Here is a 14,809-nt window from a genome sequence, read left to right on the forward strand (position 1 = left end):
TTATTGAGAGTTGGCTTATGGGCTCAAACATCTAGATTTGGGAGTCTATCAGTCTCCAACAGCGGATGCTGGGGTCCCTCCTTATCTATAAGTTGACACACTCTGAACAAAGGGCGTCTTCTCCAACACCTTGCAGTTCTGGAATGTAAGTCTACAGGCTGAAGTGATCTGACCATACAAGAAAAGCCCTTTTAAAAAAGGGTTCTGTGGGGCAGAATTCAGAGGCCATCTTGCCAGCACAACTGGTCTGCCAGCTCGGTGGAGGGGGGAAGGGGCAGGGCTCACTAGCAGATCAACCATGTGCTGCCCAAAGTCTAACCATACCAGAGTTAGCAAAGCTGTATTGGTCTCTAGGAACAATGGGATATCAGAAGGTTGTCATGCTCAGGGAGCCTTCCTTCCTGGTCATGGCAAGTATGGGTGTAGATTTCTGTTCCTTGGCCCCAAGAGAGTCTCTGGGCAGTAAGCCAAGCCTGGTGTGGGGGAAAGGCCACATTTGACCAAGTAGAAAAAAGACCATCAGTAGCTCAACAACAAAGATGGTCAGCTGGGTGGTAGTGGGGAGTCAGCTGCACAAGACCCTAACAAGTGCATCCACATGTTTGTGTTTTCATGCATGTAGAAACCAGAAGACAACCCGTTTTTGTTTCTTAGGTGCTAGGCACTTTTTTAAAAAGACAAAAATAGGTTCTCTGACCTCAAACTCGCCAAATAGGCTAGGCTGGCTAGCTGGGCAAACCTAGGCACTCTGGCCCAGCCTGCCCAGTTCTAGAGCTACCTAAGTGACACCATCGCACCTTAGCTTTTCCTGGGGATCTAACTCATTGTTAAACACTTTACCCTATGTCTGAAAGCCACAGCCTTTGTACCTTTAGGATGGGGACAGCCCTCAGTGCAGTCGCCACTGTAGAATTGGCATCCCTGTTCTGACACGTAAGTTCTCAACTACATTTCAAAACCCATTTCCCAACTACTTCTATTTTTGAATCACAACTAAAGCCAACCACCAAAAAGTCTAGGGATTGATTCATTTGAAACACAGCTCTCCAGTGTTGCAGGCAGGGGCAAACAGGGCTCTGTGGAAGTCTCAGCTATTAAAAAAAGAAATCAGCAGGGAATGAAGGCACACCTGTGACCCCAGCAAATAGGAAGCCAAGGCATGAAAGGCGCTAAAAGTTTGGGGCTAGCCCAGGCTATACAGCAGGAGCCCGTCTTCCCCCTCCATAAAACCAACTCTACATACACCCAGAAAAGAAACAAAGCAGGAAGAGGCTGCATCAGCTCTGTGCTGTTGGCATTTCCGGGGCTCCAGGCCCCCCAAGCACTGGAGAAGAAGGGAAAAAGATCCATAGGCATGTCTTAAAGAATATACCTTTGATTATTAGGCCGGTCTTAAAGAATATATCTTTGATTTCTCCTTCAACTCCTATCCTTACAAGGCCATCAGAAAAGAAACTGTCTTTCTTCTGTGGGTCAGTGTCAACATCCTAGGGTCTATGCTAGCAGTGGAATGGAGACTCCTTCACATGCTGGGCTAACAAGTAAAGCGCTCATCACCGCCGAGCTATGTCCCCAACCCTTGTTTTAACATTGATTGTAGCCTAGGCTGGCCTAGAATGCTGTTTCAACCTGCCAAGTGCAGAGATGACAGGCATGCACCACTAGCCTGGATTCTGTTTTTAAATAAAGCACCACCCTCCCCTCTTAGGCCTTCCTGCTGAGGTCTCTTGCCCACCCCCACTGCCACCTCCAGCACTACTTTAATGATAGGCTTTTAATGCCACATGGAGGCCGCCTGATCCCTAGAGGCCAAGTGGGAAAGCCCAGCCTTCTCCGGAGTGGTGTCAGTGCCTAGTCCCAGGTTACTGTGCTTCGGCAGAGATCCTAAGCATTAGAGTCTTGCCCAGAAGGTGGAGACACACCTGCTGCAAAGGCACCAAGAGGCAAAGTCCCCTGGAAAGCTCCCCCCACCAGCCGGGCTGGGGCCGGATCACCTGATCCCAAGGTAGAGCATCGGGTCATGGAAAGTCTTCTTAGGGCTGGTAACATCCCTCAGGGGGCCAAAGAGATCTGAGGACTTCTGTTTCTAGTTTGAGGAATAGTCCTTACAGAGTTGATCTGAAGGGGCATTTGGGAAAATAGCACGTTTGGCCTACTCGGGTGCCTTGGGCTGGGACTGCACCCTCGCCACTCAGCCTCTGCAGGTGCCTCTCCTTTTCAAATGCTTTTAATGCTTTTCAGACAGTGAGAGCTTGTTGCAATGGCTGGAGGCTGCACTGGTGGCTGAGAGCACCCCTTGCTTGCCCGCAGCTCCTTCCCTCCAGGAAATGCTTGAAAGGGGCCATGCCCGCCTTGAGGCCCCCATCTTGTATGGTAGAATGTTATATCCAGGATGGCCCTGCTCTTCTTTCCCCCAAAGTCTCCCTCAAGCCCAGGAGAAGGGGTTCTTGCAGGTCCCTAGTTGCTGATGACGTGCCCAGACCAGGTCTCATGCTTGGTCCCTGGCGCCAGGTGGGTGATGACCACCTCTACAGCCTGCAGCTTCTCGTTCTTGGGCGGGATAGAGCACATCTTATAGGTGACTTCGTCACCTTCCACCGGAACATACTCCCCTTCCACACTGCAAGAGAGAAAAAAGCGGTTGTCAGGGCTGGGGAGATAGCTCGGGCCAGAAAGTGCCTATCCTGCAAGCATGAGTACCTGAATTCGGATCCCCAGCAGCCCCAGCATCCATGTAAAACAGCCAGGTGTGGGAGTGTACTTGCTCAGTGCTGGAAAGGCAGAATCAGGAGGACCCTGGTGCTGGCTGGCCAGCTAGCCTAATAGTCCATGTTCAGTGAGAGACCCTGTCTTAACAAATAAGGTGGGGGTGGCACTGGAGCCATGGCGTTTGCTCCTACAGAAGACCTGGATTCAGCTCCCAGCACCCATGTGACAGCTCACCAGCCACGTATAATTCCTGTTCCCAAGGATCCTGACCCCCTCTTCCTGACACAGAGCAGTCACTGCACAGAGAAGGCAAGCCCCACAGACCCCACAGTGGGATACCGGGGCAGACTCCATCTTCCCTGTTCCTCAAGAGTCCTTCTAGAAACACGTGCCTCCTTGCCCTTCTACCAGCTCATGTCGTGGTTCCTCTCTGGGGCTGAAAAGACATCCCCACTGCCTAGGATGTTCAAGAATCAGAACTGAGCCCATGGTTGGAAATGCTAGAGACTCCCACTCAGAGACTAGCTTTCCTTGGCTGCCTTTACACACTGTCCTTGGTCCTGGCTCCCTCTCCGAAACAAACCATGTCTTTGGCCTCTTTTCCACCCAGTGAGCCTTCAGAAAGTGCCTAATAAGCCAAGCCCGGTGGCACAGGCTGTAACCCCAGCTACGTGGGAAACGGAGACAGGAGGGCTGCAATTTGAAGGTCTACCTGGCCCACAGAGAGCTAAAGACTGCTGTGGGCAAATTCTCTAGCAGGATGAAGGGGGTGGGGGTGGGGAATAGATCATGTCTCACAATAAGGGCAGTATCCTGATGATCCTGAGCACTAGGGCCAGCCAACATCCCCTGGACCTGCCTTGTGATGAAACAATCTCAGAGCAGTCACATTCTCCCTCTCTGATGTGGACCAGAAAGCTTCCAATAGCATAGTTTTGACAATGGACCCCAGACAGCTCATGGCATCTCCATCACGCATGCTTGCCCCTCACACACGATCACCCCGCCCTATGCTTCCTCCCTAATTACTTATATTGTACTGTGTGTGCTTGCAGATTACTGGAATCCTTCCTGGAAAGAAGCCTGGCTGTCTGGACATTTATATACCCACCCATGCATGCATTCATTCATACACATATATAAAAATGCATCCAGCAACTGTCTCTCAGCTCTGTGCTAGGCAGGAGTATTTGATTTTGTTTTAGTCTTTGAGACAAGAGTCTTATTACTATGTAGCCCCTTGCTGGTCTCAGATTCAATGTGTGAACCAGGCTGGCCTCAAACTTTGACCAACCCTCCTACTTCTGCCTTCCGTGTGCTGGGATTAAGATGCACCATACCCAGCCTTTTAAACAGTCCTGGCATGTTTAAACATACAGGGCCTTTTAAATAGACCTGGTGTATACGCATGCTGCGGTGGCAGAGGAGAGTGGGCTAGAACTTCCATCTCAGCAGAGGGGGTACAACACCACCCTTTCTTTCCAACCGTGGTTTCAGACTTTGTTGGGACTTCTGGGAAAGCCTCTGCCTGCCACTGGCTGAGTGAGACTGGACAGGTGACCAGAGTGTCAGTCACTGGCTGGAGGAGGCTTGTCCCGCATGTGTCCCAAGCTTCAGACTCAGTCCCCATTCCAGCCAAAATGAAGTCAGGGTGGGCTGGGGGCTTGGGCCAAAGGAGGAGGTCTGGTAGAGATTCTAGTTGGGGTTCCTAGGAAACCCAAAAGCTGCTAAGAAGCCAAATAGGGAGGGGGCTGCTGGGGTCCTTGTGCCCCCCAACACACACACACACACACACACACACACACACACACACATAGCAGACTGCAAGCTTTCAGACAGGAAGGAAGAGCCTCAGTGAGCAAGTGGCAGGAGAAAGGGCTCAGCCCTGAGCTTCCTTCCTGGAGCAAAAGGAACAGCCCCCAGCCTCACCAGGCCCCTCCTCTAAGAAGGCCAACACATATCCCCATCCCAAGGACACCCTCTCCACAGGTCAGGCACTGGACACTCAGACCCACTTAAACATGCCAGGCACAACTGTCCTCATCTTGTTCCTACCATCTGTGGTGGACATACATCCAAGACATTACTCAATTCATAGATGTGCCCAGTCTCCGTCCCACGGAGCTGCTGCCCAACCTCATGCACCCCATAGACGCTCTCCTGCCCAGCACCATCCATTACACTGGCCCATGTAGCATGGGCCACAACAGCACCCCCCTGCTCCCACCCCAAGCCTCCCCAAACCTCCAGATATGCAGCAGTTAAACTCACTCAGAGATGTGCAGGAAGATGTCAGGACCACCATCAGCTGGGGTGATGAAGCCGTGGCCCTTGGACCGGCAGAAGCATTTACAGACTCCTTTGTAGACAGGGCCCTGCGAAGCCCGCACCGTCCTGACAGGGAAATGCAAAGAGACATCCATCAGTCCTCTACAAGAGCCACCACTCCCCTGGAGCTACTCTCCCAGCTGTACCAGAAAGGCATGGCTGGGGGCCACCATGAGCGGTCATACACAGGCTTTGTGTTCGGCCCTGGGAGCCATTCATGCAGTAGAAATCACTGGGCAACTGTGGCATGTTTTTCTCAGGCCTGTTTGTCCATCTGGAAACAGGGAACTGAGCTAACTTAGCAACATCTCTCGGCCCTAAATTCTCCACCTGCCAGTGGCTACCCTGACACTATTATTGTCCTGTATCTCATCCCATCCCCCTCCTTCATGACCCCTCCCCCACGGCCTCATAGAAAAAGGCTTCTTTGGCTAAAGTCCAAAAACTTAACACTACAGTCAGGGGCCAGTTCCCGTGGGTGACAAGGATGGCACCCTGAGTTTTAGTGGCACCCTCTTCCTGTTTTCTCACTACTACTTCTATCTAGTATCTAGGAGTAGATCCTGCTAGATCTGGTGGCAGCCCCGTTTGGGGAACAGTGCTTGACCAGCCTGAGACTTACGCTGAGAAGGTCCTTGTCCGTCGGGTAGGCAGAGGGCTAGGGACCACATTGCCCCGCAGAGGGGATGGAGAGCGATCCCGGGTGCGAGGGGTATCCAATAGCCCTACAGAAGTCTGATGCGTGGGGGGCTGCAGTGGCGGAGGAGGAGGCTCAGATGACATGGCTGACCTACAGAGAGAAGGGGGCTCTCAGAGTCCTGCCTCAGAAGACTAGACAGGGCTCAGTTTGAGACTCCTAGAGGCTCACTCCAGATCACCCTATCTGTAGTCACACCTTGGCTCAAGTGTCTGCTCAGGTGCCAGCACTGGGCTCCCATGGCACCTACCAGCCTCCCTCCATCTCCACTGTGAAAGGAAATGCCAGGTAATAATGTGCTGGGGTGATGGTCCAGTCAGAAAAGAGGAGGACCTGTGTTTGATCCATGTGTAACAGAATAGCCTAGTGTGGGCTGGAGAGATGATGGCTCAGCTCTTAAGAGTCCTCACTGCTCTTGAAGAAAGGACCTGAGTTCGCACACCGGGCAGTTCACACCTGCAGTCCCAAGGCACCTGATGACCTCTTCTGGCTTACACCTCGCTCACACGCACTAACCCACACAGACCACATACGTGCAGTTAAACAAGAATAAAAATTTTTTTTTGACAGTTTCTCTGCGCAGTCATGGCTGTCTTAGAGCTCACTCTGTACCAAGCTGACCTCAAACTCCGAGATCTACCTGCCTTGGCCTTCCAAATGCTTGGATTAGAGGTGCTCGCCACCATGGCCCAGCTAGTAATTTTTTTTTTTTTTAAAGGCTAAGATGGTGATATGCACTTGTAACCCCAGCACTGGGAAGGTTAGAGGCAAATGACTTCTCTAAGGCTGGTTGGCCAGGCTAGCCTACTAGTCAGAGAATCCTGGGAGAATCCAGTGAGAGACCCTGCCTCAAAATAAACAAACCCGGGAGAACAACTGGGGTTAATTCTGTGGTCTCAGGTGCTTAAGTACACACACACACATACACACACACACACACACACACACACACACACACACACACACGTATATATGCCAGGCAATTCCCTAAGCTAGCACCTCTCTGTCCCCAAAACAGACCTTAGCATGCTTAGGACATAAGTAAATACTGTGGGAGGGAGGCAGAACCTCAGCCAGGACTTCAGTGTTAAGAGCACAGATCAACCCTCCCTTATTCTGGGTCACAGCCCAGAATAGGTTCTCTGAGGGGCTGACCTGAGCTCAGTGCCAGATGGGTCACCACTTAAGGTTCCCAGGGGAGAAGCACTCCCTGCACTCACACCTAGCCCCAGGTACCACTCCCTGCTGTGAGGGACACTTTCCTCAGCCACTCCTCAGAGGCAAGGATTCAGGCAGACAAAGGCAGTGGCTCTTAAAGGAGTGGGATGGGCTGAGGCCAAGGGAGGTTAGTCTACATTGAGACCAACTGAAAAGTCCAAAAAGGGTAATTCGGGAAGCAGAGCATTGTACCCAAAAGGAATAGGGTGAGACCAACCACCTTGGCTCTGTCTTTGGGTAAGTCCTTTCCCCTTTTAGGGCTCAGAATCAAGTCCAGGGTGTCCCTTTACATCTATCTGCTTGTGGATGCAGATGGGAGAGCAGAACCAAGGAAGCCAGTGGGACAGGAACAGGCCTGAGCAGGTTTGTGTGGCCCTGTGGCTATCTTCTAAACAGTGCAGCTACGGGGTTTGGTGTTTTTTTGTTTTGTTTTGTTTACAGGATCTCCTGTAGCCCACACAGGCTTCAATCTCCAAGACTACAGCTGTATACTACCGTGTTCCGTTTTTTGTGAGGCTGGGGACTGAACCCAGGGCTCTGTGCACACTAGGCAAGCACTCCACCAACTGAGCTACACCTCCAGTCCCCTTAGCTCTCCGGACCCTGGCCCCAGCTCGGGAACAGCTTCTTCCCACTTCTAGTTACTCCGTGGCCCCATGGCTGCGTTTTCTCCTGCACTGTCCAGCAAGGCCCACTTGCTTCACGCTCCAACCCTCCACCTTGGAGTCCTGGAGCTTGGGGACGGGAGCTGTGCAAGGGCACCTGTCTCCCCAAAGATTGAGACTGGTCCTCTGTATGCCCAGCCCCTCTCTGGGGACTCAGTCCTGCCTGGCTGGAGAGGTGTCACTGGCCAGCCTTCCAGAAGTGACATGGCTACTACTGACCTCTTCTTAGCTCTGGCCCCACCCAGGCAGGACCACAAATTCAGAGAAGCCCCCACCTTGAAGAGGTCCTGGCTGCTGGCCTGGCTGTCAGGTCTCCAGCACAGGTCATAAGAGTCCTAGAATGTTCCAATGCCAGGAGTTCTGGGAAGAAGGTTGGCCCAGAGAGGGAGAGTGGGCCCCACCCATCCTCCCATGACAGCAGGGTTGAGACCATGGGGACCAGATGACATCAGCATGAAAGAACTTCCCCTCCTAAACAGCCTCCCTGCCTGTCCTCCCTTCCCCCAACCCCAGTCAGGGACAGTTCATGTCTTCCTGAACCTGCCAGCTAAGTGATTATTAAGTGACTCAACCTCTCAGGGCCCCAGTTTCTGTATCTGAGAAATGGAAATTGTTTCAGCTTCACATAAATCATAACATTAAATGAAGTAATACATACAAGTACTGAGGGTACAACTCTGCCCCAAATAGGCAAGCAACAAGAACTAGCTATGATTGTTGCTGTAAACTGCAATCACAAAGTTACTCAACAAACATGTCCAATATCAAGCCATAATCATGATAGAGGAGGCTCAGATCAGAACTTGAAACCAGAGGATGAACGGGTAAATACAAGTGTCAGAAGCTGGTGGGGTCACAGATTGACAAAAGGACCACTAACAAAAGGGATGATGACTAATGAGGGGGGAGTGCCAGATGGACCTGGAATTTGAGAGTTAGTCAGACATTTGAGAAACAGAGAAAAGCCAGGGGTGCTGGTGCTTGCCTGTAATGTGAGTGCTTTGGAAGCTGAAGCTAAAGAATCCTCTGGGCCAGCCTCGGCTAGGAACAGTGAGGTCTGGGCTATCCCAGGCTACAGAGACCATCTCAAAAAGAAAACAATGACAGAGGGCGGCTGTTCTAGGAAGAATAGACAGCAGGGTGTGGAAAGGCCTGAAGACTGGAGAGAGCCTTCTGGTTCCAGGCCAGTGCAGAGTGTGTGGGAGTCCTGCAGGAGCAGGAAGAAAGGTGCAGGGGGCAGGGCCAGACCAGGAAGCAACTTGCATCACCATGGCTGTCATCATCCTTTCTCTGCCCCTTCCGCCCGTCTAGTCACACCCTTCTCATGCCCTGCTCCAGGCAGGACCCCCTCACTCTCCACTCACATTCCCCCAAGCCCCAAATCCGGCCTCTCCCTTGGAAAGGCCCCCGGAAGCCCACGGCCTTCAAAGGGCATCAGACTAAGGGCAACACAAGGGTCCCTGGATGTCCTGGGCTGGGCAAAGGCAAAGCTCTTGAGGACCCTTGGCGTGTGCTGAGTGGCACACCCACACTGACTAGACCATGGAAGAAACTGAAACCCAGAAATGAAGCCCCTGAGGTAGGGGTGGGAGCTGGGAGACCCACAAAGCTGTTACGCTCCCCAAACTAACTACTCCAGAGGCTACTTGCGCTGAAAGGAAGCTGGGCTTGTCAGAATCAGCCGACCCCAGCTGGTCCAAGAAGGGGACAAAATCCAGCTGGGCTTGGGGTAGGGCTATCCAGGAGGCTGCTCTGGCCCTGCACACACCAGGGCACAGCCCTGATCAGCAACAGTCCATAGCTTGTAGCTCCAATAGGCTCAGCTCCCACTCCACCCCTCTGCCTGCCGGGACCAGGCGTGGCCCTGGAAAAGGCACCGCCTATCTTCCATGATGCTCCACTGGGAGATCAAGATGGGGCTGTGGCTCTTGCCCGCAGGGGCTCAGGACTAGACAGACCCTAGTGAGCCTCTGCCAGAGACAAATTCTGACAAAAGGAAATGCCCAAGGTGATGTCATGACTACCAGACTAGGTACCCATGTGTGTTTTTCTGTATGTGAACATGTAGTGTGCACATGCATATGTATACGGAAGCATGTTTACGTAGAAGATCACATGAACACACATCTGCATAATTATGTGGGGTGATGTGCTTATGAGTGTATGACCAAGTGGCCATAGATATGGGGAGGAGTGGGCAGGGCACACACAACTGTGTGTGCACAGGCTTGTCACTGTGTGCATGAGGAAATAGTGCCTAGCTTCCCCTCTAACTTTGTTATTGTGACAGTCTCATGCAGCCCAGCCGGAAGCCACCTAGGGCTTCCTGAATCCTAGGCAGGCACTCTGCCAACCGCCCCCATCCCCAGCTGTGGCCATCACACACAGAAGCACCCTCAAGTACCAGCAAGAGACCAGGGACTCTCTAATGTTCACTAGGGGGTGGGGGGAGGGGGACATGGCACACCTCAGGGTAAGAAATGCACCCCTGAGCCAGACAGCCAGGGTCTGGAGGGTAGAATGCTACACCCACCCTGACTGTCCACCAGAGAGAGCATGTCAGACTCCTATCCTGAGAAGTGTGGCAAAGGGGCCTTCTAGCCGAAAATAGCCTGGGAATTTTCCACAGGCCTTATAGAAAGCCCCGGAAGATTCTGGGAGCCCAACTGGACAGTGGTCTGGCCTCCCCAGCCCCTCAACAGCCTACTCCATAACCTCGTGCTGCTTTGTGAGTTATTAACTGGCCAGGCCCAGCACCTTCTGTGCCTTAAAGCCCCCAGTTTCCAACATGTCTACCCACTCCCTCCCTTTCCCATTTTTCAGACTGTCTTAACAAGGCATAGCCCAAGTTGGCCTCAAACTCAAGGTAATCCTCCAGCCTCAGCCTCTCTGATATTGGAATTACAGGTGTTTTGTGAGCCATCGTGCCCAGCAGGGAAGGATCTTTTGAGGTAAGGAGTCAGGTGCTTGCTGAACCAAGCCATTTACACTTCCGTGAAAGAAGTCGGCTTCATAGCCCCTGGAGGGCAGGAAAGTGAAGGTGGAGAAACAAGAGCTTGAGGAGGTTGGAGGTGGCCTTCTTGGGCAAGGCCAGAACCTCTTGAAGCTTATTCTGAACACTTGGATATCTAGAATCTTGCAAGTAGCTACAGCTCAGCACTGGGCCGGCACAGTTCCCAGCCCAGAGCCTGGCCACTGGTGAGTGGGTTAAAGACTCAGGTCAGACTCAGGCGAAGGACTAAAACATCAGAGCCTCTGCCATGGAGGGAGAAGCCAGTATTTTTTCTGATGCCACAGGGCTTCATAGGCACCAGAAATGAGAATCCCCTTCCCGCTAGCATGACAGGCAGACACTTCACCACTTCCCTGTCACATGAAGCAACTGACAACAGATTCAGCAGCTGGAGCTCGTCACACTTTAGTGCCCCCAGGAATCTCTGGCCAGTGGCCAAAAAGTGAACTCCAACTCCACAGATGTGGGTGGAGTCAACATGACTTTGCTTGGTCACTTAGCTGGGGACTGCCCAAGGTTGCTTTTTGATGCTGGGAAGCCAGGATCTCTGGCTCTAGCACTGAACTGCTCCCACAAGCCCCCAAGTCTGCCTTCCTTAGGGATTCCCAGAGGGACAGCTGAGGCCGAAACTACCCAGCTCCCAAGATGCAGGCCGTCGGGGAGGGGAGGGGAGGGGAACACACGTACAAACTGCACTGGGCTCCATGAGATGTCAAGGTTCATCTTCACCCCCAACCCAGCCAGACTAGCAGAAAAGAACCCAGAGCCAAGGGAAGATTAAGACTGATCAGCTAAACCGGACACAGGCATCCTGGAAGGCCCAGGATGAGAGGAGCAGGGGTGTGTGTGTGTGTGTGTGTGTGTGTGTGTTCGTGTGAGCGCGCATGCTGTTGAGGCTCCCAGCAGCCAGGCTAGCCAGCCACATGCTGCTCCATTGTTCTGAGAAGAGTGGATTGGGGGGGGGGGGGATATCAGGGGCGGGGCCTCGGAACACAGAAGAGCAAACAGCACAGGATTAGGAGACAACCCCGTCCCTCCAGCAGCCCAGCTGGAAAACCCCCACCCCACCCCCACCCTGCCCTCAACTGCCAGGAAGCTGGAAGCTCCAGATTAATAAGAGTCCAGAAACCCAAAGCAGTCCCTTCCAATAACATCATCCCACGGGGCAGGCCAAGGAGCCCTGTTCTCCACCAAACCTAGCCCTGAATTGCCTCACCCCCACCCCACCCCCAGTTCTGCTCAACTTCCAGCCTGATTGTCTTCCATCTTCTCCTAGACCCGCTCCCTGCTTCAGTTTGACAAGGACCTCGCAAATCCCAGTAGCTCAAAGCTATAGAGGCAGTGCCAGCCACACTGCAGAGCAGAAGGTGGGCTTAACAATAGTGGCCCTACGGTGTGCATAGTCACACTAGGACCACGGGGAGAACCCTCCCCTCCCACAGCTGCCAGATATGAGGCACAAACCAAAGTCTTCCCCTTGCATTCAGCAGGACCAAGAAAGCCAGTTCCCCCAACCCTAGGCTAGACTGAAGTCGGCTTACTCTGACCCCAATTCAGCATCATTCAGACGGTGAGGTGATGCAAGGGCACAGAGTGGCAACCAGGCTGTCACCCAAGAGGAGATGATGGGGGGAGGGAGGCCAGACTCTGAGGAGACCCCTGTCCCTGTCTCAGAACCCTGTCCCTGTGGCTGAGCTGAGGCTTAAGGATCACTTAGGGACACACTGAACAGTCAGAGTCACAAAGCAGTAGAGAAGGCCCTGTGGAAAAGTTTGAGCCTAATAGGACAAAGAACAGGGTACATGGGACACATTGTAATTTAAGTTTTTAAGTGGTTTGAAGGATCTTGCTGTGTGGACAATCCCTCTGCCTTAGTGTCCCCAGGGCTGGGAATGAGAAGAAAGTTATTTACAGCAGCTGGCCTTGAACTAATTATGGAGCCACGATTGAAGCTGAATCCTGAATCTGCTTTACCTCCCCAGTGCTGGGACTGCAGGCATAACCCACCACTACTGGTTTAATGACCAATTATTTTTCATTCTCTCCCTCTGGCTTCAGAAGCTTGGAGAACTTACTAAAAGCACCAAGAAGTAACAGAATGGTCAAGAGGGGAAGGTTTTAAAAAGCCCCTATTTCTCCAGACACTTAGACTAGCCAGCTCCCTCTATTCCAATCGGCGGAGGGGGGGGGGGTCTCCTATTTCGCAAAGAGGCACCTCCACCTCTCAGAATCTAGGCCCTGCAGGAGACCTAAACTGCAACCCCAGAAAACTGTGAGCTCAGAGCCTGGCTCTTTAAACAAAAAGCAAAACCCAACCTTGCATTTCCGGCCTGTAAACAGGGCCGCCAGCCCCGGTGAAGTTTTCCTCTGTGCCCTAAGGCCCCCATCCTGGCACAAACACCGAGCGAGCGCGCCCAACTGCTCCTCCTCCCTACACGCAGCCAACCGCGAGGGGTCAGGGCGGTTCCCCCTCTCCGGGCCTGGCTACTGTCCCACCGCCCAGCATGCAGCTGGCGAGGCCCGGCCGTCGAGGACAGCTCCGCCTTCCTCTAGCCGCGAGTCCCCAGCACCTCCAGCCCGCCAGAAAGCACAGGGGAGGGCTCGCCGCCTACGCTCAAAAACAGGTGGCCCAGAGAGAAGTACTAACCGAAGTCAGACAAGTATCGGTGCTGTGGCCACACCCACCCGTCTCCCCTCGGGGACGGTGAGTAACCCGCGCTCCCCAAACTAGCCCGGGCGCCTGGAGCACGTCCCGGGGTAGGGGGAAACCCATCCCGGGGCTGGAGAATAAGGCCCCACAGAGGGGAAGCAAAAGAGCAAAGCAGGCCTCGTCCCCATCCCCGCGGCTCCGAGATCCCGCGCACCATCACGCCCTTCCCTAGGGTCCCGGGACCAGCCGCTTACCTGGCGACACGTCCGACTCTTTCAGCTGCTGCGCTTCGACTGCAAAGAAAAGAGCGGGGACTGGGGGCGTGGCCGCGGGGCAGGGCGGAGTGTGGGACCACGCCCCTTGGAGCTCCGGGCCAATGGACGCGCGGCCCGGAGCTTGGCCTGGTCCAGCCGGGGAGGAGGAAGGCGGCGCAGCTGCAGCCGCCGGACCTTTGTGTTGATGCCCCGCGGGCGGTAGCGGGGGGACTCGGCAGCGGCAGGCGGTGTTCTCCCCGCCACTCGCCGGTCTGCGGGCGCCCAGTGCCGGCCCGGTGCCCGGGAAAGTGGCACAATCGGGTCTCGGCCGGCGTGCTGTGCCTGCCACTCCCCAGCACAAGTCCGGCCTCAACCTGCCCTTGACTGGAGATAAGCGGGCGCCTTTTTTTTTTTTTTTTTTTTCAAGAATTAAGAGATAGAAGGAAGGCAAGAGACAGAAAGAGAAGTATAAAAACAAAGAGAGGAGGGGGGAGTTGTTTTGTTCGTTTTCTAGTGTCTAATTGATTCATTCTTCGTGGGCTGATTTTGAGACAGGCTAGCTTCTGACTCCCTAATGGATTTGAGATGGGTGTGGGCACCAACACCATCTTTTTCAATTTTTATTTCTACTGAATCCCTGAAGCTTTATGTGCTGGCTGGTTTTGTATGTCAACTTGACACAAGTTAGAAAGAAAGGAGCCTCAGTTGAGGAAATGCCTCCATGAGATCCAACATTTTCTCAATTAGTGATCAACGAGGTAGGAGCCCAGCTCCGTTCTCGTTCTCGGAGCCATCTCTGGGCTGGTAGTCCTGGGTTCTGTAAGAAAGCAGGCTGTGTAAGCCAGGCGGAGCAAGCCAGTAAACATCTGTCCTCCATGGCCTCTGTATCAGCTCCTGCTCTGTTCCTGTCTTAACTTCTTTCAAAAATTAACAGAAACATGGAAGTGTAAGCCAAATAAACCTCTTTCTCCCCAGTTTGCCTTTAGATCAATGGTGTTTTCATCGTAGCAATAGAAACCCTTAAGATACTTTATCTGTGGAGGTAAATGGTGTTTCTTCCAATTTACAGAAAAGGAAACTGAGGCACAGAGACGTGCTGTGATCTATCTCCATGGCCAACATAGAGAGCAAGCCCTCAGCGTGACCCCCCAGGTCAAGTTCATATTTCCTAGGTATGGGAAAGGGGTTCCCTGTAGGTGTGGTAGGCAGCAGGCCCCAGGCTTCCAAGAGAAATCTCATCCCTGCTGAGACCCCTAACCCCGCCCCCAGGGCATG

At 53.2% G+C, this 14,809-nt stretch overlaps 1 protein-coding gene across 1 annotated transcript; it reads right to left on the minus strand.

The window, feature by feature from the left end:
• Positions 1–642: 642 nt before the first annotated feature.
• On the minus strand, positions 643–13,571 carry Carhsp1 (calcium regulated heat stable protein 1). The gene is made up of 4 exons (XM_021209588.2): positions 13,535–13,571; positions 5,660–5,827; positions 4,981–5,103; positions 643–2,620 (listed from the first exon to the last, which is right to left on the minus strand). Exons 2-4 carry the CDS (start codon positions 5,818–5,820, stop codon positions 2,458–2,460), a joined length of 447 nt encoding a protein of 148 aa, XP_021065247.1. The 5' UTR covers positions 5,821–5,827; positions 13,535–13,571; the 3' UTR covers positions 643–2,457.
• Between the last annotated feature and the right edge of the window lie 1,238 nt (positions 13,572–14,809).

The sequence above is a fragment of the Mus pahari genome, chromosome 12, assembly GCF_900095145.1.
Source record: "Mus pahari chromosome 12, PAHARI_EIJ_v1.1, whole genome shotgun sequence".
Taxonomy (NCBI): Eukaryota; Metazoa; Chordata; class Mammalia; order Rodentia; family Muridae; genus Mus; species Mus pahari.